General features: G+C 38.9%; 1 protein-coding gene across 2 annotated transcripts in view; it reads left to right on the top strand.

The window, feature by feature from the left end:
• MSRA (methionine sulfoxide reductase A) overlaps positions 1-26186 on the top strand; it is a 292651-nt gene that overhangs the window by 118104 nt on the left and 148361 nt on the right. For both annotated transcript variants that reach the window (XM_074861326.1, XM_074861325.1), the window contains one exon: positions 23801-23920. In XM_074861326.1, coding sequence (XP_074717427.1) covers positions 23801-23920 — 120 coding nt within the window. The remainder of the gene's footprint in view (positions 1-23800; positions 23921-26186) is intronic.

The raw sequence follows: 26186 nt of genomic DNA on the forward strand, positions 1-26186 counted from the left end.
ATCCCATTCTGATATGTGGTATAGAAAAATGGAGCTACATTTCACTTTTGCTACCTCCAAGGGGGCAGCATTTGCTGGCCCCACGTGAATTGGAATGAAAGGAAGCATTCAGAAGAGGAAACAATTATCTGTTAGTAATTCTTCTCCTCAGATTGTTACTCATCTGATCCACGTATGCTCTGGTTAACAGCAAATTCTTTGTAGTTTAGGACTCTGTAAGCTAGGGGGAAGAAACAGCTAGTTAGAGCTAGTAGAATTTCTGACTCCATCTTAGCAAGAGAGGGCTTCTCACACCTCTTCTCCAGGAACATCCTTTAAACCTTCAATTGGGATTGCACAGGGACAAGTCTCGAAAAGCAGTAGTTACTAGAAAGTAATCCCTCTTCCTTAAAAAGATCTACAAAAGCTCAAAGATGGTAAATAATGATGTGATTTTGTAGATATAGCCGACTTGCAGTGAATTTTCATACTGCTTGGGTAGTTTTAGATTCACCACTAAAAATAACAGGATAAAATGTAATGCTGGGTTGTAAACACTAATCCTTTTACCTGCTTGCAAAATGCAGATAGATTGCATTACGTAGCTCCATCTTACGCAAAACCTCCTTCAAGATGCTCTTACTAATGCTGTGTTATTTTCTTTATGATATGACTTCTTGTTTTGATCAAGGTACAGTGTGAATGTACACGGGTCATTGTTCCTTCAGCTTTCCCATTTGTAACAGAACCTCACAGTTTTCAAAAGACTATTTAAATGATCTTGAGATTCTCGGGTTGTCTGTTTAGCATCACTCAGCTGCCTAAGGTGCACCTATTGTTCATTAGAATAAAAAAATGCATCCTTGTTTCTACGATGGTGAAAAAGCTGGTTTCATGAATGAGGGTGACTCTTTAATGGAAATCTTTTATTGCTAACCATCCACTGACCCCTTATTCCAGTTTCCAGCTAATATTGAAGCACTAAGAGCACAGGGGGTGCACAGGCACTGCTCACAGCCTCACTGGAGACACTGTTGAGTGCTATATCAGAAATCACCATGTCCCTTGACGAAGAGTCAGGGGTGTATTCCCAAGTTCAGTGACTGAAACAGATGAAACTCTAGATGTTATGAATTTGTGTTATGGATGATAAAGTAGAAGCCATTCCATAAATGCCTGTCCAGAAAGTTTTCTTGTAGTTTTTATGGTCATAGATATTTTCAATTAAAAGTATTTTGCCTGTAGTGACTGATTTTGACCAAAAAGCTATCTAAAAGTAAAAACCTGAACATACATTAGGGGGTTGATAATGTTTTGAAGAGAAGCAGTTTAGGGTCTAAAATCAACTTTTGGACAGAGGTTAAAAAATGGAAAGAAATGCTTCAAAGCTGTACAACTTATGCAACTTCCAATAAATTAGTATTTCCATCAGTACCATTGTAATTCTTTGCATATTTTAAACACATTTAAATGCACTGCTGTGTTATGTTCAGAAATGTTTCCGGTCAGCGTTTCTGAATTTTAAGTGCATATTTTTCTTATCAACTGCTGCTGTTGCAAGACTTCGGTTTATCCCAGAGCACCTATATATTCACTGTGCTTTAAATGCTAACTTATTTCTTTAAGAGGAAGCATTGTGCATATGGTGCATTCATAGAAGGGCTCTTATTTACCTTTAGTAAAATCTGGCAATAGTTCAGATTTGTAATTATAACACTTTTTAAATACAGGACTAAATTGTGTTGCATTTGCTTGACATACACTGGCTAGTAATGGGATAATTGGTTTCTTGATATAAACAAAATATAGACAGAAGTAGGATGTTAAGTGACTGATAAGATCTAATTACAGACATTTCTGAGTTGGCAGACAGATCCAAGCTTGTTCACCTTCTGCTCTGCAGTTATTAGACAGCAGCATGTTCCAGTAATTCTGTAGAGCCGTATTATTGTACTTTGCCTGAGTTATTATGTCCTATTGAGATTCAGATGTACCCTATGTGTTCCCACAATTCCCACTGCTTCCAAAGGTTATTTAAAAACTAAACCAGGATTACACCAAGATTGTCCAATTAGCAGAGCCAAGAGTTTCTCAGCCCTTGCATGTGGCCTGTTCGGCTGCCTCTGCAGTGCAGCATCACATGGCACCTGGAGATGTGGCTCACGTGGTTGGAACGCTGAGCTCCTCAAACAAGACCTGCTCTTGGGTGGTGCAGCTCTTTCTAATAAAGCCCTGGTCAGGGCAACTTTTCAACTAAAGGAAAATAATTTCACTTGAAAGAGGGAGGATATGTTTAAGAATGGATCACTCTATATAGAGTTTCTTTTATTCATCCTTGAAACAGCTATTGGTGGCCATGTCAGGTAAGAAAGTGTGTTAGGAAGTAAGTCCTTTGGTCCGACCATGTGTTCAATTACTATGTTTTTATGATGAGCTCTATTCTTTTCACCAGGGAAAGGAAATCATAGGAAACAAAGTTTGGACCCCAAGAGAAATGACTTTTTTGTAGACAGTAAAAATAGAACAAACAATTTTTAGCTGTTGCTCAAAGAAAAGGAAGAAAACTTTAAACCGTGCTACATGTCAGAAGATATTATATCTCTATCCGAAGAGATTCTAAGACTTCGTGATGTTGAAACAGGTGTGTGTGCTGTGACCCAAATTTTAGGAGAAACATCTACAGCAATATTACCAGATGTTACAAGGATCACGTTGTGGAAGAATTGAGAGCCAGAGGGAACATCTTCCAGAAGGTATTCATGTTTCTCATGCTAATTCTCTTTCAACATCTTGGAAGAGTGAAGGAAGTGTACTAATTGGCTGGATTTGGAAAGCACTGAAGCGTTAATGCTGTCCTGTGTTCACAAGGTGCTGTAAAAACGGACACTGACATTTCTGCAGTTCTGGAATGAGAAAATAAACCTGTGAAGATGCTTCATAACAAAAGGGACTGCCTAAAGGGAGGCTGCTCCATCCCTAAACCAAATCATGTTCCTATTCTTACATTAGCAGTATGTTTATTAAAGAAATACATCCTTATTTCCCATTTTCTTGTTTTTGTCTTCCAGATACTGACTTACGGCCAGTGTCTTTTTGTTGCCTCTTTCAGGGAACTGAAACACAACCCAGTTCCCTGCATCTGCTCTCTGGTCCTGCTTCATTCTTATTGCCACACTGCCTAAACATCTTCTTCCTCATGATCTTGCCTGAAGTATGATGCTCTGGTTTGCTGGTTGAACCTTCAGGGGGTATGTCAGCTCTAAGCAATTGCCAGGGAATGTTCTTGTTTAGGATTTAAAAGTCTAACCAAGCAAGGTGTGAGCTGAAAAATTTCCCCTAAGCCTGTTGTAATATAAGGTGATAAACACAGAAATAAACAAAATTCTGGGGCCTTTTAAAAATAATCATCTTAATATCCAGTTTCTTTTGTCCTATAGAATATTGTAGGCATTGTGCGTTAAATGCCGGTGATCTGATTTGATGGCATTGTGCATCAACTTTGTGGTAGTGTAAATGGCCAACTGCAGAGTGCTATGCAAGACAGAACCAGATAAAATGCTACAGTCTGCTTGGTCTTTGCCAAGGACATTTCCTGACATTTATAAACACTAATAAGGGACAATAAAATATCCCTAATGCAAAGTAAAAGCTGTCCTTGATCAGCACAACCCTTCATAACATTCTTTTATTTCAAAGGATCTACATCTCTCTCTCTTTTTGCTTCTGAAAACAAAAGTAATGTGGCCTTCAAACACAATATCTGTCCTTCTCCATCAGGGACTTTTTAACGTTAATTTAGCTTTCTTGAGGTAATGAAGAATTTAGTTTTGTGTGGATTTCCACTTAGAGTGTGTATTGCACATTAGTGAAGATCTGGAGGTTTTTAAAAGTAAATCAGATTGTAGCTTTTCAATCAACATCATTCACCTTAAAACAGCCTTTTAATTATGTTTTGGGGACTTTCCCACTGAAATGAGTACAAGAGATATAGCTAATTTTCCTGGTGTTTGGGATAAGGCTCAGTGATCTCCAACGGCAGGAATTGTCTCTAACATACGTTTTATTTTCTATGCAAAAAGCCAACAAGAGCACCTAGATTACTTTAGGAATGTAAAAGCCTTGCAGAAAAGTAATTTCTTGCCAATGATAAATAGGGATATATCAGTGACTAGGATGAACATATGCTTGGCATCATCCTGAGTTGGTTTAAGTTTGAAATAGGAGTGAATTATCCTGTTAATGACTAGAGGCTGCCCTCGTCAGATTTATGCTGCTTTGCAGGAGATATATGTGTGTATGTGTGTGTGTGTTTATGTGCTGGGATAGACACACATACACATTTACCATCAGCATTTATCCTTTGATTCCTGTTCATAAAGCACAGAGAATGGTGACGTAGCATAAACCATACAGAACGGTGATGATTTTTCTATTCAGCCATGAAAAATGCGATGCGAATTGTCAGTAGTAACAACAGCAGAGAAAAAAAATATAAGGAGGGTTTTGGAGGGATAAAATTGTGTTGTTTTGATAATTTTAGACATACTGTGATATTCATAAAGTATTGTCAGTGCATCTTACAGATCCTAATGGATTCATCTTTACAAGACTGCTGACACAGACTGACAATATTAGAACTGGAGATGTGAGACTGAGCAAATAGAGTCCTATATTAAAAATTACTTACTATTGGGTTATTTAGTTTGGGATAATTTAGAATGATTTTCCTGATTTTCAGGAGTTTTTCTCACCTGATGAAGTTATTGGTGATCCCCCCCCCAAAATCTCATTAGATATCTCACTTAAAATCGAAGATACAAAAATCTTCAGCTATGTTTAAAATATTTGTTCAGAAATGCTCCTGAAGCTTGGGGGATTCAACCAGAATCTTTATATTGATCTCATTAGTGCTTTCAACTCATCAGCCTGGAATTAATCTCAATAGATTTTAGGTATGTAATCTAAAGTGGTCTTCAAGAAGTTCTGCCTAGTCAGAGAAAACACATTTGGAGATCGTAACAGCTGGTCAGAAAGGAACAAATCACCCTCTGTGGGTGCATTGTTCTGTCAGATGCGATCTAAACAACCAGCTTAGACTAGAGGGAGTTGATTTGTTTGGATAAATGTGTTGCAAATGTTTTAAGCCATCTGAAGTGTTCTAGAGCATCTGAGATGTCCACAGGGCTCTGGCAGGGTTGATACAAGTCTCACAGGAGATCCATACTCTTCTGAACTAGGAGGTGAAAGCCATGTAGGTTCCTGTAGGACATCCCAAATGATATTAGATACCTTAGGGATTCCATGTACAGATAAATGTAATATGTATCTGAAATTGTCCTTGATCTCCAGCTTCCAAGGACACAGGTCTACCTTTTATCCTATGTGCCGCTCGTATGCCAGTCCGGTGCAGAATTGCTGCATAAGGCATCTCAGATGACACCAGATGCCTTTATTTATGCGCCAGTACTGAACCGTGGGTCTTCACTGACCGTCTTGGGAGCTTGGATGCCCTTTGTCACATGTAGGCATCTAAATATAGTTGTTCAAGTCTGCCTGCTGAAGCACACCTTAGAGGTCTCTGTTTCAAGTGCCTGAGGTTAGCTGGGAAGAATTGCTTCTAGAGTATTTCTCACAGAATACCTTACATCCCAATATATGTCAGGGACATTATTTACCCTTGTATTTAGGGCAATGCTCACATTATTAGATTATTTTCACTGGCAATCTATGCTGGCCAGTACAGGCTCTCTGCTTTTTCTGGGTGACACCACATCTTTTGTCTTTAGAAGAGAGTGAAAACTCCACCCTTTAAGAGGGTCAGACAGCATTTTGTTCCAGATTTTTCTTCTAGAATACCACCTGACTTTGCTCTCTGTGCAGGACACACTTTATTAATGAAGGAAAAATGCACTTCAGCGTCTACAAGACAGAAATAATATGATCAGTTTTTCAAATAAGATAAGAACTAATCACAAAAAAATTCTGATTTAGTTGAACTGTAAGTAATTTTGAAACAGCCATAGTTATTTGTTTGTGAGCCAGGGAAAACAGCATGCAATATGTCAGGCTTTGAGATAAAATTTATTGGTGTGTCATTGGCTTAAATCCAACATTATGCTCATAAATAATATAATCCTAGTGTGACACATTTCTGCTTGAACCTTGACTGAAAATTATTGAGAATCATGTTATGAATTATGTAGTAGCAGTCACGCATTCAAGTCAAAAGGATATAGCTTGAGTGAAATACTGAAATGTATTTGTAATTAGGTACACTATCTAAAGATGCGTAGTTGCAGAAAGGGCAAGGTGTGTATCCAGAGGTGTAACGTGGAGCCTCACTGCAGGCTCAGGCTAATGGTCATCCAGCTTTTTATTGACTCATTCTTCTGGGATGGAAAGTCTGATGTGGTTGGATGTTGTTGTCATCTGTATCACTCTCTTGTATGCTATTAGCACCGTCTTCTGTCTCTTAATTTATACTAGCTCAATACGACTCAAGGCTCCAGACAAACCTTCACAATAATATACAGTCCAACTGCACAGCAGGATGGGAGTAACTCAGTGTTATTCAGTGGAATGTACCTGACAAGCCAAAAGAGGGCTAACGTAGGGGATTTAAGCATCAAAATGGTTAGACTCAGACTCATCAAGTGTGATGGTGTTTATCCGTGTGGCAGATAAAGGGATTATCAACTGCTTTGCTTTCTGGAGACCATTAAACCCAAGATCATTTTACTGTGCTGCTACATTAAAGATCTGGGCATGTTGTTCAGATGTAGAAGGGCTTTTGGTAGCTAACATGGTCCCTCTTCAAACCATTATGTAATGTGCTGCTTGGCTGTAGTGGTTATTTCTTGTCTACTACAGAAATTCACACCTGGATTCTTCTCTTTTTTTTTTTTTTTATCCTTACTATCTGCATGCTACTTTGTTCCCAGGCTGTCTTCTGGAGAGAACCAATTGATTCCCATTGAGATGGAACCTGCATGTGGCTCTGGGAATTGTTCATCCTGGGTACCACTCCTAATCGCGCTGTGAAGCAGCGTGAAGCTTCATTCCCTCTGCTCTAGACTATCGCCCAATATTCTCCTGGCAGGCCTTGTCTCCTCAAATGTCCTGATGTGCTCTCACAGAATCACAGAATCATTCAGGTTGGAAAAGACCCTCGGGATCATCGAGTCCAACCCTCAGCCCGACTCTACAAAGTTCTCCCCTACACCACATCCCCCAACAGCTCATCCAAATGACCCTTAAACACATCCAGGGATGGGGACTCCACCCCCTCCCTGGGCAGCCTATTCCACTCTCTGACCACTCTTTCTGGGAAACATTTTCTCCTCATGTCCAGTCTGAACCTCCCCTGTTGCAGTTTAAAGCCGTTCCCTCTTGTTCTGTCACTAATTCCCTGTGAGAAGAGACCAGCACCAACCTCTCTACAATGTCCTTTCAGGGAGCTGTAGAGAGTGATGAGGTCTCCCCTCAGCCTTCTCCTCCTCACACTAAACAGTCCCAGCTCCTTCAATCGCTTTTTCTCAATTGCTCACGTCATGCCCGAGTGCATGCAGCCCCCATTCTTGGTCTTATGCTATAGAAGCACGACTCGTGATGGACTAACAGTGATTTGAAACAAAACCCTAAATTGAGAAAATGTATGTGCACACATACACGCTACAGCAATTATGCCTTAGTGCCATAGGTGAAATATGTTTTGCATGGTAAATGGAAGAGGAAGGTTGTTGACCGTGTTTCCCATCTCAGAGCTTCAGCTTTTCTTAAATTTCCTCGATCTCATGCCATGGTGTATCCTGAAAACAGGGAACAGCAGTGTTGCATGAATAAATGAGGCCAGGCCATGAACCACCTGTGGTACAGACATACTCAGCCAACTGGAGCTGACTATACTGTGAGAATTTAGCATCTGTGAAGAATTTGTGCATACTCCTGACTTTTACTTGTTCTGGTAGTATACCTTCAGACAAAGAAGATTACATATAAGCAGAGACTTTTAATATGGATTTCCTCTTGCTGGGCGATATCTTCTGTAATCTTTCTTCTTGCTTTCATCAACAGACTTTTGAATAGGTCACCAATTCTTTGGTGCATATGACAGGGCCAAAATGGATATTTTTATAAGGTATGTTTATATGCAATTTTTTAAAATCTTCCGTTAAAATATTGACACTTACCTCATTTTAAAACTAATCTTGGTCCCCTCCAGTTGTTTGTTCCAGATTACAATTCTTTATTCCTTATGATGCTGTAGACCAAACCCAAGGGTAAATCAAAGATGTTTGTAGCCTTGAGGCAGTTTTGTTGTTTTAACAGTCTTATTGACTCTATACAAATATTTTCCCAAGAATTCAAGGTACTGTGTGGATCCAAAATGGGGCATATGCTGGAGCATACAGAAGTGCTATCTTGTTTGGAACCTGAGGCTGTAAGAGTCTCTCAGATCTCAACCAGTTGTGTTCTCCCTGGCTGCAGCCTGCTGTGAGTCTAAGGCACTTTACTGAGACTCCATATTTTGTCTCCAAACCTCCTTCTTATATACAGTTTTAGGAGAAGGGTAATATATGGGTTTTAACTGATGCCTAAATATACAATTCCTTTCCCTGTTGATGTCTTTTGTTGGAAAGTGGAATAGGAACGGAAGAGAGAACAAACCAGAAATCATCATTACACCAGTGTTTTTCCCATGGTTTTTCCATGTGGAATACTGTATGTATTTCTGCACCGCTCAGGTCAAAAGAGATCTAGCAGAACTGAAAAAGGTTCAGGGGAACAAAAAGGGTGATCAGAAGTATGGAACGTCTTCTATACAAGGAACAACAGGGTACACCAGAACTATTCAGTGTGAAAAACAGATAACCTAGTATGAGTGGGGTCTACAGAATGATGATAGGCATGGGGAATGTAAAAGGGAATTGATTTTGCAGAATATCTCCCCTTATAAGAAGTAGGGGCCAGAAGAAAGGTTGCAAGTAGGAGCCAGTTTCAAAATAAAACAGAAAAAATTGGAATAAAATTAAAGACTATTGGTCTCCTTGCCAAAGGATTTTCTGCATACAGATTTCTCAGGTTGAAATGAGGCCAGGAGAAATAGCTAGAAGAGAGATCCGCTGAGAGTTCTTCAAACCACATCAGGCTCAGGAAATCCTGCAAAAGTCAGAGACTAGGACCATAGCGCTGGCATGTATTTTGTGTATTTGTCCTTTTCTTATTCCTTCCGGAGTGCCTGCTCTTGTCAGCTGTGAGATGGATCCCTGTTATGCCATATACTGTATGTCATAGGTCACATATATCATGTGTGTCTATCACCTATCATATCACATCTACTGCTTCTCTATTATTAATTAATTAAAGCTGTGGGGCGTCACATAGCTAGAACCTGTGTGCTGATTTGAAAATACAGGAGTCGTTGTTGAAAATGGAGTTGAAAACCATGCAAATGCAAGCCACAGTTGTTAGCTCCCTGCTGAGAAACATTTGTAATGAGAAATAATAAATTAAAGATGCATGTGAATCATTTTCTGCTGGACAATAAAGTTGGGCAAGTTTTGCAAACTTGATATGTATTCTAGTAATCGCACTTAACCTGCTTTGAAGTTGTACGTCAAAAAAACCCCCCAAAGGAGCCAGAATGACTGGTTGCACAGTGAATGGTGTAAAATAGGCGACAGGTCTTTCTGGATGCATGTCTAGCTTGGCGTGGCTATGAGAGATGCCTGCGCCTCTGTGCTCGGGAAGCAGGTGGGCTGAAGACACAGCATGGAGGGATCTCTTACTGCTTCCACCCTGGGGCAGCTCAGCTCTGTCGCTGTGGTACCTGAGTTATCCAAGCCCAGTTGGATAGCTACAGTTATCCAAAATACACTCGTACAAGGATCTCTGACCATGGTTTGTATAAGCTAATTTATTATCCTTTTCAGTGTTCACTCTGTTGCATCTCAGCCTGGTCTGTCATGTATCACTTGTGACTATTGCATTATTCTGAAATGCAGGAGTCATAAATAATGCATATTGCATTGCTTTTTAAAAAACAATTTAATAATTGCTCATTCAAAACCTGTGAAGAAAGAGAAAAATTCTGCTGCATACAAAAACAAGTGTATCTTTGCTTGTTCAAAGAGTTGCTATACAATGACTGCATCCACCTTCCTAGTGAAGATGGGAATTTCCATCGTAGATGGCTGCTGTGCAGCTGCCGTGGTGCTTCTTTAGCAATGACAGTGCCCATGTCCACAGCATTTTATGAGGCTCTCCTAAAAGCCAGCTTCAAGGGTAGAAAAGCTATTTATTTAACCAAGAGCATACTACTACAGCCCTTAAAACAGCCAGAGACTGTGTGCCTCCTGATGCCCTCTAGCTTAATATTCTGGCAACCACAGCCAGAACACAGGACATTTAGAGGATGTCTAAGAAAACCACAGGGTTGGAGAGTGAGCAGGTCATGGACTTTGCCGTGCGTAATGGCAATTCCTTTGCCGAGCCATCAATGCAGCACAGACATTCTGCCTCAGCATTTATTATAGTTACTTTATTTTCAACAGTGACATACCGTGTTTTTTGGGAATTAGTGCGCGTCAAGTACTGCATAAATGGTAAATGACTAACCACATATCTATTTGGCCTCTGTCTGTTCCTCTGGATATAAATTAGTTTTTCTATAACAATCTTCTCTGGTATTTTCTTGAGTAATTGTCTTTTTTTGGGAGTGGATAGGAAAGAGTTATTCTCTTTCGCAAGTGAGAACGTACCATAATTTTATTGGCTACTAACAGATGAGAAAATAACTCTTGGAAATTCTATATTTCCATTAAGGACAGCTGTGGTTCAAAATAGATTAATTTTAATCATCTTCTAGGTACACTTAGAAGGCATTTATTAGTTTGGGCTTTTATTGGAAAAAGGTTAAGGGTATATTTCTGTGGAGCTGGGGAAAGAGGGACTAAAGGGCTGCTTGTTGAATTGGCTTGTTATTTGAATGTAATTATTTTTTACTCCTGAGCAATTATAGATTGTAAGTTTAAATAATTGTCAGGGTGCCTACAGCTTTCTATTGTTGTCTAAAATCTAAGGTTATAAATAAAATAAGTAATATGAGATTATTTTTTCTGAATGTGTCTGTGGCAGTTAATTTAACTTAGCAATAGTTATCAAAAAAGGAAAGAAAAGGCAAGATTTCTATTCCTTGCAGTAAACAAACTTTGTAAACAAGTTATTATTTTCTATAGCATAGCCCTAGAAGTGATTCTTATTTTGCTGGTAACAAAATGTTTGTGGTGCTTTGCTTTTATAATAGTAGAATATATTTTGTTTTGCTTCTGTATATTTCAAGTTCCCTAAGGTTGCTGTGAGATTAGAGAGATTTTCACAAGGCAAGGGTAAGGCTTCGCTATTATTGCAGAGATGAATTTATATGAAAGATAGAGTTTCAGGAGAATCAAATGGATTACACAGCCCTGATGACATCTCTTATTTTATGTGTACATCAAGTTCTACTTGAGTAGCAGAGCACTAAAGTGTGTCAAATGACCGAGAATGATCTAAAATGAATCTCTGCGAAGTGTTGGAATGCTTAGAGCAAAGGAAGATCACGAAATTGTTTGAAAGCCTCAAATCAATGACTGAACTAAAGATGTGATGCTTTGCAATGAAGCAAATAATCAGGTTGATGATAGGACCATGTAGCTCTATCTCAATCTCTTTCACGTATTATTGTACCAGAGGTTCTTTTTATCCCTAACAGACTTTTGAAAGGTAATATATTAAGAAACTACTCCCTTCTTCAAAGGAGATAGAAAAGTGGCTAGACTGAATTTATCTGTGCACAACCTGGCATAATTTATTCTTTATTGGCTGTATCCTTGGACATTCTGCTGTGTTAATCAGATTAAGTTTTGGTTCCATTTTTGGACACTTCAGAGCTGTGCAGAGACCTTCTGATGCTTTTATTCATACTCATCACATTTTCATGGATCCACTAGTTTATTTTGTAATAGAAATTGAAAAGAATAGTTAAGGGAGTTAGACTTTTGACAATAAACCCTGGCATTTTTTTTCTGTGTCCTTGGGACAGTTCTGTCATCATCTTTGTGGCCAAGAAATATCAGGTCCCTACAGTACTTCTTAAGACTCCTCTTTAATTGATTAGACATGAAAGACATGCAATTTTAATCCTAATATTTTGCACTTAAGAACTGATTGTTCTTACTTTGTGAATAGCCGTTCTTTTCTGCAGGTCATATCAATTTTTGGTGCAATATTGCTTTGTTTGTGATTCAGTTGTTCATGGAAAATGACGACCAATTGTTCCCAGCCATGAGCATTCACTCAGTTGCATTCCCAAATCCCCAAACATGAAAGAAAACGTGTTCATTGGTTTCCAATTCCTGAACTGTACAATTTGTGACAGTTCTCTTTCATGTTTATGGAATGTACTGATATGAATGGCCCTGTAAATAGAAAACTAAACTTTTGGGGAGGTTGCTGTTTTGTTCTGCATTTGTACCCAGAACCCAGCACAATGGAATTCAAATCTGTGACGAAGGCTTTTATGTTCTGTGGTTCTGAAAATAGCAATTCCTGTAATGATGGAAACAAGCCTCAGAGAGAAAATCTTTTACAGTCTGCATTCAGGCTTGAATTCCTGAAGCCTCCTTCTCATCTTGTTTTTCCCAGTTCTACACCTGTCTAAGTGTAATGGAATTGATTACTTACACAATGCCAAGTAAACAGAATTAGTTACATTTCATGAATAAAACTCGATCAAAGAATAAAATACATTTTTATAAGACGGATATCTTCAAGAGTAAGACATTGAACTATTTTTTGGATTAATATTTATTGTTAAACATTTTTGATTTCTCTTTTCCCGTGCCTAATCTATATCTGGCTCAACATGTTAAAGCAATCGCAATGTTCTGATATATTTTCTGTAATTTTGGAAGCAGTTCTTTGTTTTATTTTCCACATTACTATATTGCAGCTATATTCCACTGACAGAAGACAAATAAGATGAAAGTTGATACATTTTATCTAGATAAAAGTTTTACTAAAGAATACAAACCAACCAAAATACAGGAAGAGAAAAATTAGAAAATACATAGTTTTATCAAGTGGTGTTTCTATTACCCAGTAGTCATAGCATGAAAAAGAGATATTTTAAACAAAGACCTGTTAGTTGGGATCCTTTGGTTTTTTTTTTGCGACCACTCATATCTCAGTTGTGGAGTACTTAAAGTAATAATTCATAAATTATGGTTCATGTGCGGCTTAATTATTGTGTGCAAAATGCTTTGATGTTTTTGGATGAAAGGAGCTAAATACATGTGAATTACTACTTAAGTACTTGCTTTCTAGAGGAGGCAGAAAACATGGTTCCCCAGATCCAAATGTCTGCTGCCAGGCTTCCTCCTATGGCACATTCCCACACTGGTGTCCTTCTGGGAGCTGGGAAGGAAAACCTGTGAATGGTATGTATATGTTTGGGCCTAATGAAGCCTGCACATCTTCCAACCCCTTTTAACCTTTCTCTCCTAATAAGAAAACGCTGTGTGTGATTAATGTAGAACAAATAGGTGCTGAACAGTGATTAGGAGTAAAGCCTGTACCCCAAGCCTACAGAAAAAGGCAGAGCCGGAGATGTGGTTGGCTTTCTTCATTGTCTACTCTCTTTCTATTCACTTTTAGCAATGGTTCACAGTGTTAGTTCTGATTATTTAGACCCAGGATGAACTTCTGAATGGTTCACAGAATCACAGAATCATCTCAGTTGGAAAAGACCTTGAAGATCCTCCAGTCCAACCATGAACCTCACACTGACCGTTCCCAACTCCACCAGATCCCTCAGCGCTGGGTCAACCCAACTCTCCAACCCCTCCAGGGATGGGGACTCCCCCCCTGCCCCGGGCAGCCCATTCCAACGCCCAACAACCCCTTCTGCAAAGAAATACTTCCCAAGAGCCAGTCTGACCCTGCCCTGGCGCAGCTTGAGGCCATTCCCTCTTGTCCTGGCGCTGGTCCCTTGGCTCAAGAGACTCATCCCCCCTCTCTGCACCCTCCTGTCAGGGAGTTGTAGAGGGCCATGAGGTCTCCCCTCAGCCTCCTCTTCTCCAGACTAAACCCCCCCAGTTCCCTCAGCCGCTCCCCATCAGACCTGTGCTCCAGACCCTGCACCAGCTCTGTTGCCCTTCTCTGGACACGCTCGAGTCATTCAATGGCCTTTTTGGAGTGAGGGGCCCAAAACTGAACCCACTCATCGAGGGGTGGCCTCACCAGTACCGAGTACAGGGGTCAGATCCCTTCCCTGTCCCTGCTGGTCACGCTATTGCTGATACAGGCCAGGATGCCATTGGCCTTCTTGGCCACCTGGGCACACTGCTGGCTACTGTTCAGCTGGCTGTCAATCAACCCCCCCCAGGTTCCTCTCTGACTGGCAGCTCTCCAGCCACTCCTCCCCAAGCCTGTAGCGCTGCTGGGGGTTGTTGTGGCCGAAGTGCAGAACCCAGCATTTCTACTCTCTTTCTGTTCACTTTTAGCAATGGTTCACAGTGTTAGTTCTGATTATTTAGACCCAGGATGAACTTCTGCATGGTTCAGGTGCAGCTCACAGGTGGAAGTTATGTTGCACAGTTGTCCTCCCAGCTCTGCCAAGTGGACGTATGTGTCACAGGTACAGGGGCATTCTGGTGCATCTCTCAAAAGTCAGAAAGTTTGGTCTCTGCTGCTTTTACGAATTCTCCTTCCAGTGTGTGATGATAACCTTTCAGATCAGCATAAATGATCTTTTGAGTGGGCTGTATCTTCCCATTTCTGGGAATTAGAGGCAAGAAGTTTTCCGACTTCTTTTCCATCAGAGGATTCTGATGATGGAATTTTCTTGTTATGTGGACTCACCAGAGAACAGTTTTGTTGACCTTCAGGATAAAATTGGTTTAAATATTCCTGCTTATTGGGTGGGGAAAGAATACTGAGGCAGTGAATAAGGCCATCTTTGAAAGTATTTTAATACACTGACTTGTGTATATCCCTGCTCTCTGCTGGTTCAGATCAAAACTGCATTTAAATAGGAATATCTGAAACCTCTCATACTATATCTGTGAAGTTTAGAGCAACTGTGGTTTGTGCCTTATTAACATTCTTGGTATTTGTTTCAGATTTATTTACATCCTATTGATTTTGTATTATTTATAACTTGTAACATGCATTTATGATGGATTGAATACACACATTTTAAGAATAATTTTCTACCTACCTATCTCTATTGCTTTTCCCAGTTGAGTGCTGTTGTCTTATAGGGTTTTTCAAAAGTCATACTTATACTTATGACATGTTATGCATATTTTTCATGCTGAAAACATGGCAGTTTTTCTCTTGACAGTAAAATATTCCTTTTCTATTATGATAGTCTGCTTTTCCTTTTACAATAATTCTAATCTGTTGTGCAGATTTTATACAAACATACATACATACACAAACATGTGCCCACACACACTTCGAATGTCAGCAGCTACCATACAGGCATAAATGAATTGCCTGGGCATTTGTTAATTTGAATGAACATGAGGCTTCTGCTTCTCCTATGGAAAAAGAAGCAAACCCAACAGTTTCTCTGGGAATTCATGCAGTGTGAACAGAACACATCTTGGCAAAATGGTGAGCCAAGAAATTCCTCTTTAGTTGCTCTGTTAGGCAAACTGCATTTTAAATTTCTTGCCGAGGGCTTTGTTTGACTTGCCCCAGGCAAGCTGTTCAACATATTTATCAACCCTGTTGTAGCATTAGAGCCAACGCTTATCTAGGAAGATCATCCGCTTAATGCCATCTGTCATCAGGAGTTTTATTTCTTTCAGCTGAGCTTGTTCTCCATTTCAGTTTTTTTTTTTTTTTTATATTCCTCCCAACCATTTCTTAGTTGATTGTTTTCCAGTGATCTCAAATATTCTGTGATTGCTCAAATATTCTGTGGTTGCTGCATGTTAAACCTCTAAAGACATCAATAATACAATTTTAGTTTAAATCCTGATTGATAACATTAATTCTATATGCATCCAGATGGCTCACCAAAGCACCCCACATATTACATTGTTATGTAAAAGGTGATACTGCATTTCAGTCTGAATCTGGAATTCTTTCCAGATTCTCAACAGGAATTTGTAAAAATTCAGAACAAAGACTGTGGGTTACTTCATGCTGTATTTTTATCTTGGTGTCTATGAGGACATGGCTTTGATCATTTTAGCTTTTCAGGCCCTTATTGACTGTTGTGTAAGTGCACAGGCAGTGTGAATGTATTCAACAAAGCTGTATTCACTCACTTGAGATGTGATTGTGAGATCCAGTTCTACTTTTGGATTTGTGTCCACGATCACAGTGAAGCCAAAGGGACTGACATATTTCCCTGTATAGAACAAAATTCAACTTTCTGGAAGTCTGATATTATTGAGTTACATAAAGTCAAGAAAAATTATTGTAACCAGGCGTACAACCACTGTGTATAGACTAGATACAGACTGGATGTTCTGTTGGCTTGCCAGGACATCCTGATCTCCTTATTGTCCAAACTGGGAGATCTGCTGAGTCCCATCACAGCTCTCTTGTTGGCTGCTTGCCCATCTTTTCTTTGGGAGAGGGAACATGATGGTGCCTACCAAGGTCTCGTCCTGACCTTTCATGGTGAAGCCAAGGTACCCACTTCAACCTGTGAAGTACTAAAAATTAATGGTCCCCACAGTTTCAGAGAACACAGAATAAATATCTCTGGCTCGGTACTTAGAAATATCAGTACTTGGACTGAGTTCAATCAATCAGCTGTACCAACTGCTCTACACAATTTTTTAAAGAGAAAAAAACGCCAATCACACTCTGTATTTGGCGGAAATGTATGAAATGAGCATTATTATATAGGTATATAACTTGCTGAGGTTCAATTTATTCCTTCCAACTGGGGAAAAAAATCATTTCAGTTCAAAGCAGCTGAGCATTTCCTTCTCCAGATTTTATAGAGGTAACTAAATCAATCGTATTCAAAATTTGGGCCAAGTCCTATAGTGGCCAAGAGAAGCGGGGATACTGGCAGCTGTGTCTTCAGCTCCCGGAGAGATGCTGGCTAGAGCAAGATGCATTGAGGTAGGCCGGTGGGATGTACTGTTGGCTGTCCTTTACTGCTTCAATGTATAGGAGCAGCCTGTGCCCCCAGCTACTTTTGGCTGGGTACTGTAGCATTTGAGCAGCTGGCAGACTCATTGCTTCTAGGGTTTCAGAACATAAGCTGGCACAAGAGCCAGTCTCCTCTGTCTAGTGTGCTCCTGAGCTTGGATAGATCCTGTCCCGCTACTTACTCTGATCTGGGGTTAGGGAAGGGGTTTCCAGGGCACGTTGCTCCTTGTTCTCTCAGTGTACCAGCACGTTTTATTTTTCTGAGTATATATTTAAAACTGACATTTCCCCCTACTTAGTGGAATCATACATTCTAAAATCCTGTTAACAGAAGGAGGAGCAGGATCCATATCCTTTGCAGTTCATCTTCTGCAGTGAAGCATTGCTATCAGCCTGGCATTGAAACAGCTTCTTAATCTGCTGCATGGAAAAGTGCCTTGAAGTGTGGGTGTAGGGATTGCAGGCAGCGGGCCAGAAAAGACTTGGCATGCCAATGAAATAATGCATTCATTCTTCAGAATATGACAGAAAGAGTCTTCTGGATGTCCTATTGGACTGCTGGGAGGACAGGGGAGAGGGAATGCTTGTAAATAAAGCTGGCAGGAGCGAAAGGTCGTTGGGTAGTCAGGCAGAAGTCAGGTTGTGTATGCACCTGATGCCCAGTGGAGAAGGATATACCACAAAGGTAAAGGACAAAGACATTAAAAAAAATGCTCCACAAATGGAAATACCATATATGTGTACATGTTTTAGAGAAAAGAAGACAATTAACCAGTATATAAAACAATACACCTGCTGTGAATTTCTTTCAATGGGAAGCTGAGAGTCCCTGAAGCATCAGCCTCCTTTAGCACCTGTGGAGCTCAGAACTTAATAGATTTTAATTAGTACAGAATGGGTGCATCTTGTGAGGTTTTAGTTTGGATCAGGAATGCCCTTCTGATGCAAATTTACTGCTTGTGCCGATTCACGTAATTGAATTATAAATAGGAAATTACATCAGCGAACCTGCATGGAAACTGAATATTATTCAAAGATGTGATAGGAACAGACGTTGGAGAAGGGAATCAGAAAGAAGGCGAGCAAACGTTACCTTTGCAGGATCATGCAGTTTCTTGTAGGAGTAGAGAACGCATCTTGAACGTTGCATAATTTTTAAGCAAGTCTTCCAATCTGTTTTTCAGTTCTGTGTGATGGCTATTGCATGCAGTACACAAAATAAAGAATCTAACAGTATTACAAGCTATGAACATTATTATGAGGATAGATAACTTTGCAATTAGTAATTTTGCTTAGGTTTCATCTAGTTTATGCTGCAGCATAGACTCGTACAACCGAGCTAGTCGTGCTGGTCTCTTTACAGTTGTGGAAGAGAAATAGGCAACTTTCAGACACAAATCGCGATGTTTTGGGGAATTTGATTCAACTACAGATTCAAAGACTTTCAGGTTTTTGTGATGTCTGCATAGAGGGTATAGGCTCGTCTCTCTTGCCTTAAAATATGCAAACAGTTACATTTGAGATGTCCAGGAGCATTTTGCCTGGCCTCGAGATGCCTTTCAAGAAAGGCACGTGTCTCTCCTGAGTCCTGTGTCATTTATGTCAGCCTTGTGTAGATAGATGTCTTGGATATCCTAAGGCATCTCAAATGACCCTGGATGTCTCCATTTAGGCAAATAAATTAATCCCTGAATGTACGAGCTCCTGTTGCAGTCAGTGGAGACCTAGTCAATATGGTTAGTGTAATCTTTAAAGCTATTCATCTCACTAGAGAGTAAACACCTGGGGTTCAATTCTGCTCAGTTTATCGCTGTGAATATTTCAAAATTATTACAGATTATCTTTAACAATGGGATGCTTATCTCTCTTATCAGAGTAACACTTTGCTTTCATTATTTTAGAAAAATAATTCAGCTTATGCTAACTATTTTTTACAAATATGCAAATGATCTGGGTTGCCTATGGAAACATGTTCCTTGGCTAAGTGTTAAGGCTGTGTACAAAGAGAGTTGTTCAGAAGATATATATATGTATGGATACATAAAGAGAATAGTCTGAGAAAATTGATGTGGATGCTAGAAAGGAATAGGAGTATTGGCGTTTATTCCCAAATTGTATGATTAATATTATTTATGGGGATGAATGAACCTTTAAAGATTGCCGTTTGAATCTGTTTGGTTTTGAAGTTCAAAAGCAAAAAATCTTTGAATACCTTTTGAAATTCCAATTAAGAGTCAGTCAAAACCCATCCCTAAAAGAATAGTTTTTGTTTTACAAATGAGCAATTAAAAAGTGACAAATATCTTCAGTGCTTAAACATTCTTTTGCAATACCCATTATGTTCAAATAATACTTTTTCTGGGAACATGAGTATGTTCCCCAGTATTTCCTTTTCTTCTTTCTCTCAGGAATGCCTCCGGAAGCTCTCTATCTAACTCTAAAGCTGCACTCACTTCACCACTGCTGGGGATTATGCAAATCATTTCATGAATAGTTTAAAATCACATTTATGTTTTCTAGTTTTAAATTATAATATGGGTGTATTATTTTGCTTTTATGTTTCTTTTCCTACTGTTTTTTACTGGTCTTTTTTTTTTTCCCTCTGAGTTTTATTTAATTATTTTAATTATTTATTTCTTCGGTTTCCCTACTAGAGTACTAATAATTAGGGAAAGCAAACTTTTTTGTACTACGGGAACATGTGAAGTCTTGAGCTGAGATTATTTCCCTATTTTAGTAATCACTGTTCATGTTAAGTGTGGCTTAAGGCAGCCAGTGCTCTGAAGAACAGGCATTTCATGAGCTGATGTGTCTTAACTCCAGAATATTATGTGGGGTTTTATTGTTAATATTTCTCTCCTTCTGACAATTTCTCTGTAGAACGTGGCACCACTTTAGCAGAATAACAAACATCAACTGCTGAATGTATTAATACTGTGGAAAGCAATTTAGTATTGTATTGTTGTAAATTATGTCCCTTTACTAGCAGGTTGTTTTATTATGACAAAGATTTCAATTTTATCTGTTCTCGTGGATGTGAGGATTTATTGTTTGTGCAAGGTGCTAGCGTACTTGAGAAATGATAAGAATAGTTCACCAAGAGAATAAAATGTCTCTCTCAGAGGAAGGAGGGCAGAATGAATTCAGACATAAACTGGAAGAAGAAAAAGTGAAAGAAACCATGATGGGAATGTAGGTCACTAGGTCAAATGAACAGGTCAGAGAGGGCTATCAATGACAGAATCCTAAATATCAGTTCTTGATCAAAGAGAGTCAGTGACCACTACCCTGATGATTGGTGATTTCAGACAGTGCAGTTAGGGATTTATTGAGCATTAAAATTCTTGAAATAAATAACTAAAGAATGAGCATTTCTACTTTGCATTTGAAGTTGGGCCTATATCTGAACTCAAACCTGAATTTAGGTTGTGTCCTTAATTTTGGGTTACTCATTTGCACTCAGGTATGGCCCTAGCAATATGTTGTGGGAAAAATTTTGGGTCTTTACTATTCCTTGACATAGATGAATTAGCTCGTTCATCACCCCTCAGCACACTTGTTCAGCCAATGTTAGTTCGATAAATTGGCCACAGAGGCCTTTCTGCAAGGGTCTTGGTGTCACCTGCTGCAGACGCAGGCTGGGATTTTAGGCAGCTGGAGCTCAAACTTCCGTCGTAATATTAAGGATGCACAGCACTGAAGTATTAGTGTTGGGCTGCAGTTTATTTTCTGTGCTTCACATACAGATGCAGACTTAGGATTTAACAAACAACCCACAAAAAAATTTAAAAGCAGTCTAATATCGCCTAAATCTGCCCACTTCTATGGGAGTCCAATGCCCTCTTCTGCTCTCTGCCTAAATCCAACCACCAGAAAACTACTGAAAGTTGCCTGTTTTTTCAGGACAACATGTTTGGGTGAACTGTCATGGGAAGTAGAGAAGAACCTAGTGAATTCTGAGACCACCAAGTTTAGACGGTCCTAAAAAATAAGCAGAATAACTGAGCAGTGTGTGTAGTTAAATATCTAAATTTAAGATAGATGAGATTTAAGTGGATCCTGCCTCCTTCTTCTTTTGGAGTTGCATATCTAAATACAAAATTTTCTTTTGTTGACAGAGTAAATTATGATTATCAGAAGGAACAAAGTCTGTTAGAGCAGACTGACTGGCCATGGAAAGCTGTGTTCCTAACTTTTCACTGACTTACAATGGAATGGAAATACCTTTTTTTGGAACCTGTGATAGACTTGATATACAATAGGCCTTTCACATAATTAAACAATTGTTCCAGTAATGATTTTTAAAAATGATGTTTTCTTTTCTGTGGTAACTTTAACAAAACCAGATGCATTTTTTGAATAGATTCTTCACCACAGTCTAATTCTGTAATGCCTCCAAAATGTCCTCATGGATAAAGCAGTATGAAGACTTAGTCAAGATTTAGCTACATCTCTAAGGCTGGCAATGAGAAGTAAAGAACTGTGGACAGGAACGGTGAAGCTTAAGCGTTTTGTTTTAACAGAAATTTGCCCTCAATTTTACCCCAAGCTGTGTATGCTTGTGTTTGCTTCTGAACTTTGTTACCGTATGCCTGTAAAAAAGTCAAGAATTTGCATACCCTCCATGTTAATGTGTTGTTAATGAGTATTGCCTACATGCTTCACATCACTCAAAAGTGCTGCGACAGGAATTTTGGCAGGATGCATGTGGTATTTTTACAAGGAACTTGCCAACATACCTGCGCTCACATGCAGTTTTACATGTATATATGAGAAACATGGATAAAAATATACTTCTAAGCAATTATTTGGTTAAAGACTCAAAGGCTGTGTCTAAACTATGTGTTCAAAGGCTGTCTTCACAATGGACCAAGGAGCACTTCCCAGGTCACTGCTCTTGGCTCCCTCTCATCTGTGACCTGACTGTTGGGATGAGATGTGGGCACGCACTGTCGCCCTTATACACGCTCTGACTTGGGTGGGAAGGAAACCTGAGCGTCAGGGATTGCTGATGTTCTCTAGTTATGCTCTTGATTTGGACAGTGACGGGACCACAGCTGCCGTTTGTACTGTGCAACATACGCAGAGTGATGTGTAAAAACTGTCTCACCCTCTATCAGCTGACTAGACCTAGGGGCGTAATTACCAGAGAACTTCTCAGACTTACTTGAGATAAAATAGTGACATCGGGTACAGAAATATGCTCTAGTTTAAATCACCATTAGATAGGTGATGTGTGAGTGCCTGAAAAAATTCTCAAATAAGAATTCTTGATTGTTCTTTCTGCAAAACTGGGAGGGAATTTCAAGAGAGATCCTACAGCAGTTTGCCACCAGCCTAATTTAGCTGAGGATCCCAGGTTGAATAGCCATAGCTAACTCTGTAGTCAAGGGAGAATGACTGTAATTTGATGAGCAATTTATATCTTCTGTGGGCTGAATTGTCCTCAGGAGATGCCTGCCTCTTTCCATGGTCTCCAGGAGCAGGCTAGGCTCCTAATTTATGCGGCTTGCTTGAACACCTGAATTAGAAGGAGAAATCTGGGTCATTACTTCTGTAATTTTTGGTGCATTACAACTTTAATTTGAAGTTAATCTCTGAAGTTTCAAAGAAAGACTATGCCTTTGTGAGCCGTTGTAGTTGATAGAAGGGACTGCTTTGTTCTTCTGGTTGTACTTTGAAGGAACACTTCTCAATTTTTTTGACCCATCATATCTGCAGTGTTATCAGGAGAAAACCCACCATGGACCATGGTTTTCTAAGTGTATTTAATATTTAGCTTATTTTTTACTGCGTTTCATTTCAAATGTTTTAGAAAGAGTATAACAAAAAGAAGTATGTTATCACTGAAAGAGAAGATACATCGCCTATAATCAGGGATAAGCTAAACAGTAGTAGGGTGTACATGACATGTTTCAGCTTTAGAGAGTCCTCCAAATTGTAGCTAACATCTCTTAACTGTTTAAGCCATCAGAGAATTGTGAATGTTAGTCTTGTTTGTTCCTTCCCCCTGGCTTTCATACAATGTGCTTGATTGCTATTACCAGGAGAGTTTTGCTAATTTACACCTGTTGACAGTCTGATGTCCTTTGATAATTGGCCACGTGGGTGAATGACTACCAAAATTTTGTCTGAACATCAAAAATCTGCATGCATAAATTGTTAAACTAAAGCATTTTTCCTCCTGTGTAGCATATAATTTACTCCATTATTACTGCCACCTTTAAAGACTGCATATGCCTGAAAGCAGAAAATTAAATAACTGTTTGCCATTAATACAAATTATTGTGTTTTGACAGCTTGCTAATCATCTAAAGTAAAAATGGTGCTGTACAAATAGCACAATTGCCTTTTAAGTAACTTCTTTTTAATGTGCATGAGAATTCTCCTTGTTTGGGCCTTTAAACCCTTATAGGATTTGTCCTCTGTGATATGCTAATATTCAGAAGCATAAATAAAGCTTTGTTTGAGTTGTGCTCTGATGCAGAATGGATTTGTCAGTATATTTACTCTATGCATAATCTTGAGAAACATTTGACCATCATGTGCTGGCTATAGCTGTTACTTCCTCTATGGACTGTGTCAATTAATGTGCAAATGAGTGATATAGTATTGAGCAGATTTTGACATAACGATGTGTACTTTATGCAATATTCAGGTATGGGCTGTTTCTGGGGAGCCGAGAGGAAGTTTTGGAGGCAGAAGGGAGTCTACTCCACTCAGGTGGGTTACGCAGGAGGGTATACTCCGAATCCTACCTACAAAGAGGTCTGTTCAGGTAAGTCTTTCTCTTTGTTTTTTAAGGACTGTAAGTAGAATCCTGTCAGATTACGAGTGACAATGAAGACTAAAATGACTAAAGTGACTTGGTATTTAGTCAACCCTGGTATTGGCCTTGCATGCTAAACTGTCCTGAAATCTATGGTATGCCCATCCCATTGTTTTTTCCTAATAATTCATGAGTTAATGTATGTACAAATATTCCAAGGAAAAAGAAAAAATAATTTATTCAGGAAATGAATTCTGTTTCAAATTATGCAAATGTGTTCCTTAGAAAAAGCATGAGTTTTGATTTTACTTTTGTCTGTATCTGAGTATGAACAAAAATCAGAAAGCACACATTCTTTCTTTTTCTTTCCATATAACCAAGAGGTTGTATGGAGAAGTCTAATTTCTCATTTACGTTATTATTAATAATTTGTTGAATTTTTATACAGCTCAATGCACAGCATCCTGTCATTTCCAAGCCAAACCCTTGCATTTATTTTTCATTGCACTCTTATACTAATCCTTCTACAGTACTAATAACCCAATACAGTTTCTTTCTGTGATCTAAAACATAGAACCACTGGCAGCCAACTGACTAATGTTGCTGTTAAAGCAAATTCTTGCTTTCCTATACTCGCTGGTGGAGAACAGCTTGGAGGTTTTCTTTTGGTTTATTTTCTTGTTAACACTTTTTATGCCAAATGCTGAAGTTGATATACTGTTCTCACTGACAATCTGTCACATAGGCTTGATAGAAATAGTGTAAAAAGTTCAGTGGCACAAATAAATAATGGACACTTTAGCAACTGTGCAGAAGTGCTGCAAGGCATCCAAAAAAGCAGAAACTTTCTGAAAATATTAAAAAAAAATGCAAAGAGATGTTTTAAGGTGCTTTAGAACAGAATAGACTATTTCAGTTGGAAAGGACCTGCAACGATCATCTAGTCCAACTGCCTGACCAATTCAGGGATGACAGAAAGTTAAGGGCATTGTCCAAATACCTCTATTTTGTAGACAATACTCTACTAATTAGAAACTGATTTAGAAATGCTAAAGAAAACATACATTAGGGACAATTTTCAGTGGGAACATATAGCAGTAGCCAGGCTTCTGAGTGCAAATGTTTAGTGTATAGAAATTTAAAAATATCTAGAACAAATAAAAGGACACTATGCCTTTAGCATTAACTGATGCATAGATACCCAGAACTCCTGCAAAATGTAGCAATAAGAAGCTTCATCTCTGGAAGGATCAGTGATACCTGTCTTATTTATCCAAATGATCTATTGCTTCCTAATACTTCTTCACTCTTGTAGTTTGTACTTTCATCATTTGCTTGTACTATCTGTAATTTTTATAAGCATATATGGTCCTAGACCTATCTGCTAATTGTTGTCCACTCTGTTTAATGACCTGGGTATTAAATAATCAGATTATTTGTCTAGAATAGGGATGTGCAGCACAACTTCTCTTTTCCAATGCACTCATGGTTCCAGTACACTGAGGATAGTTATGATGGACTGTTGAGAGTTTCTCTAAAGATACTGAGCGCTGACTCTTGGCCAAGGGGAGATGTGAGCACAGGACAAGATGGTGTAGCCAGACAAGTAGAAAAAAGTACCATCTCTTTCAGTTCTATGCAGTATAGGCTGGTTCTATATTTCAGAATAGCTCCATAGTATTGTGAGTTTTGAGTTTGATGGAGATACTTCGAAAGCTTTTTGTACCTACTTTATGTGTTGTATTTTATCAATAGTGAATAAAAATAAAAATAGTAATTAAATAATAAGAATCCTAGAATAATGAAATGGGAAAAGTCTTTGAAGTCTATTTTCTGATAGTTTTTTTAGTTGATAGTTTCTTGTAGTACAAAAACACAGCTGAGGTTATTTTTCTAGTGCTTGTTTTTATATACATTTGCATTATGAATGTTTATATGCCTCCAGATGCTGGACACTGGAGAATTTTTTGCTCAGAGATATCCAGAAGCATAAGCACATATTTGATAGCCTTGTCTGTGTGAACATAAATGGGATGTGTATGTGCTTTACATTTCTGTTCCTAGTTGAGCAGCTGAGCTGAGTTGGAGAAATTACTGATTTCTACATGCTATTTTTTTTCCTACTGAGCTTCCTCTAGCTTGATTTTACTCTGATTTTTTTTTTTTTGGCAGTTTTTTTTTTCATCTTTGAACATACTTTTTGGAAGTCTCTTTAAAGAGAGCTCTCACAAGCTTCCCTAAGATATTGCCATCTGGCTGCTTCTAGTTGCCATAG

The sequence above is a fragment of the Strix uralensis genome, chromosome 3 (assembly GCF_047716275.1).
Source record: "Strix uralensis isolate ZFMK-TIS-50842 chromosome 3, bStrUra1, whole genome shotgun sequence".
Taxonomy (NCBI): Eukaryota; Metazoa; Chordata; class Aves; order Strigiformes; family Strigidae; genus Strix; species Strix uralensis.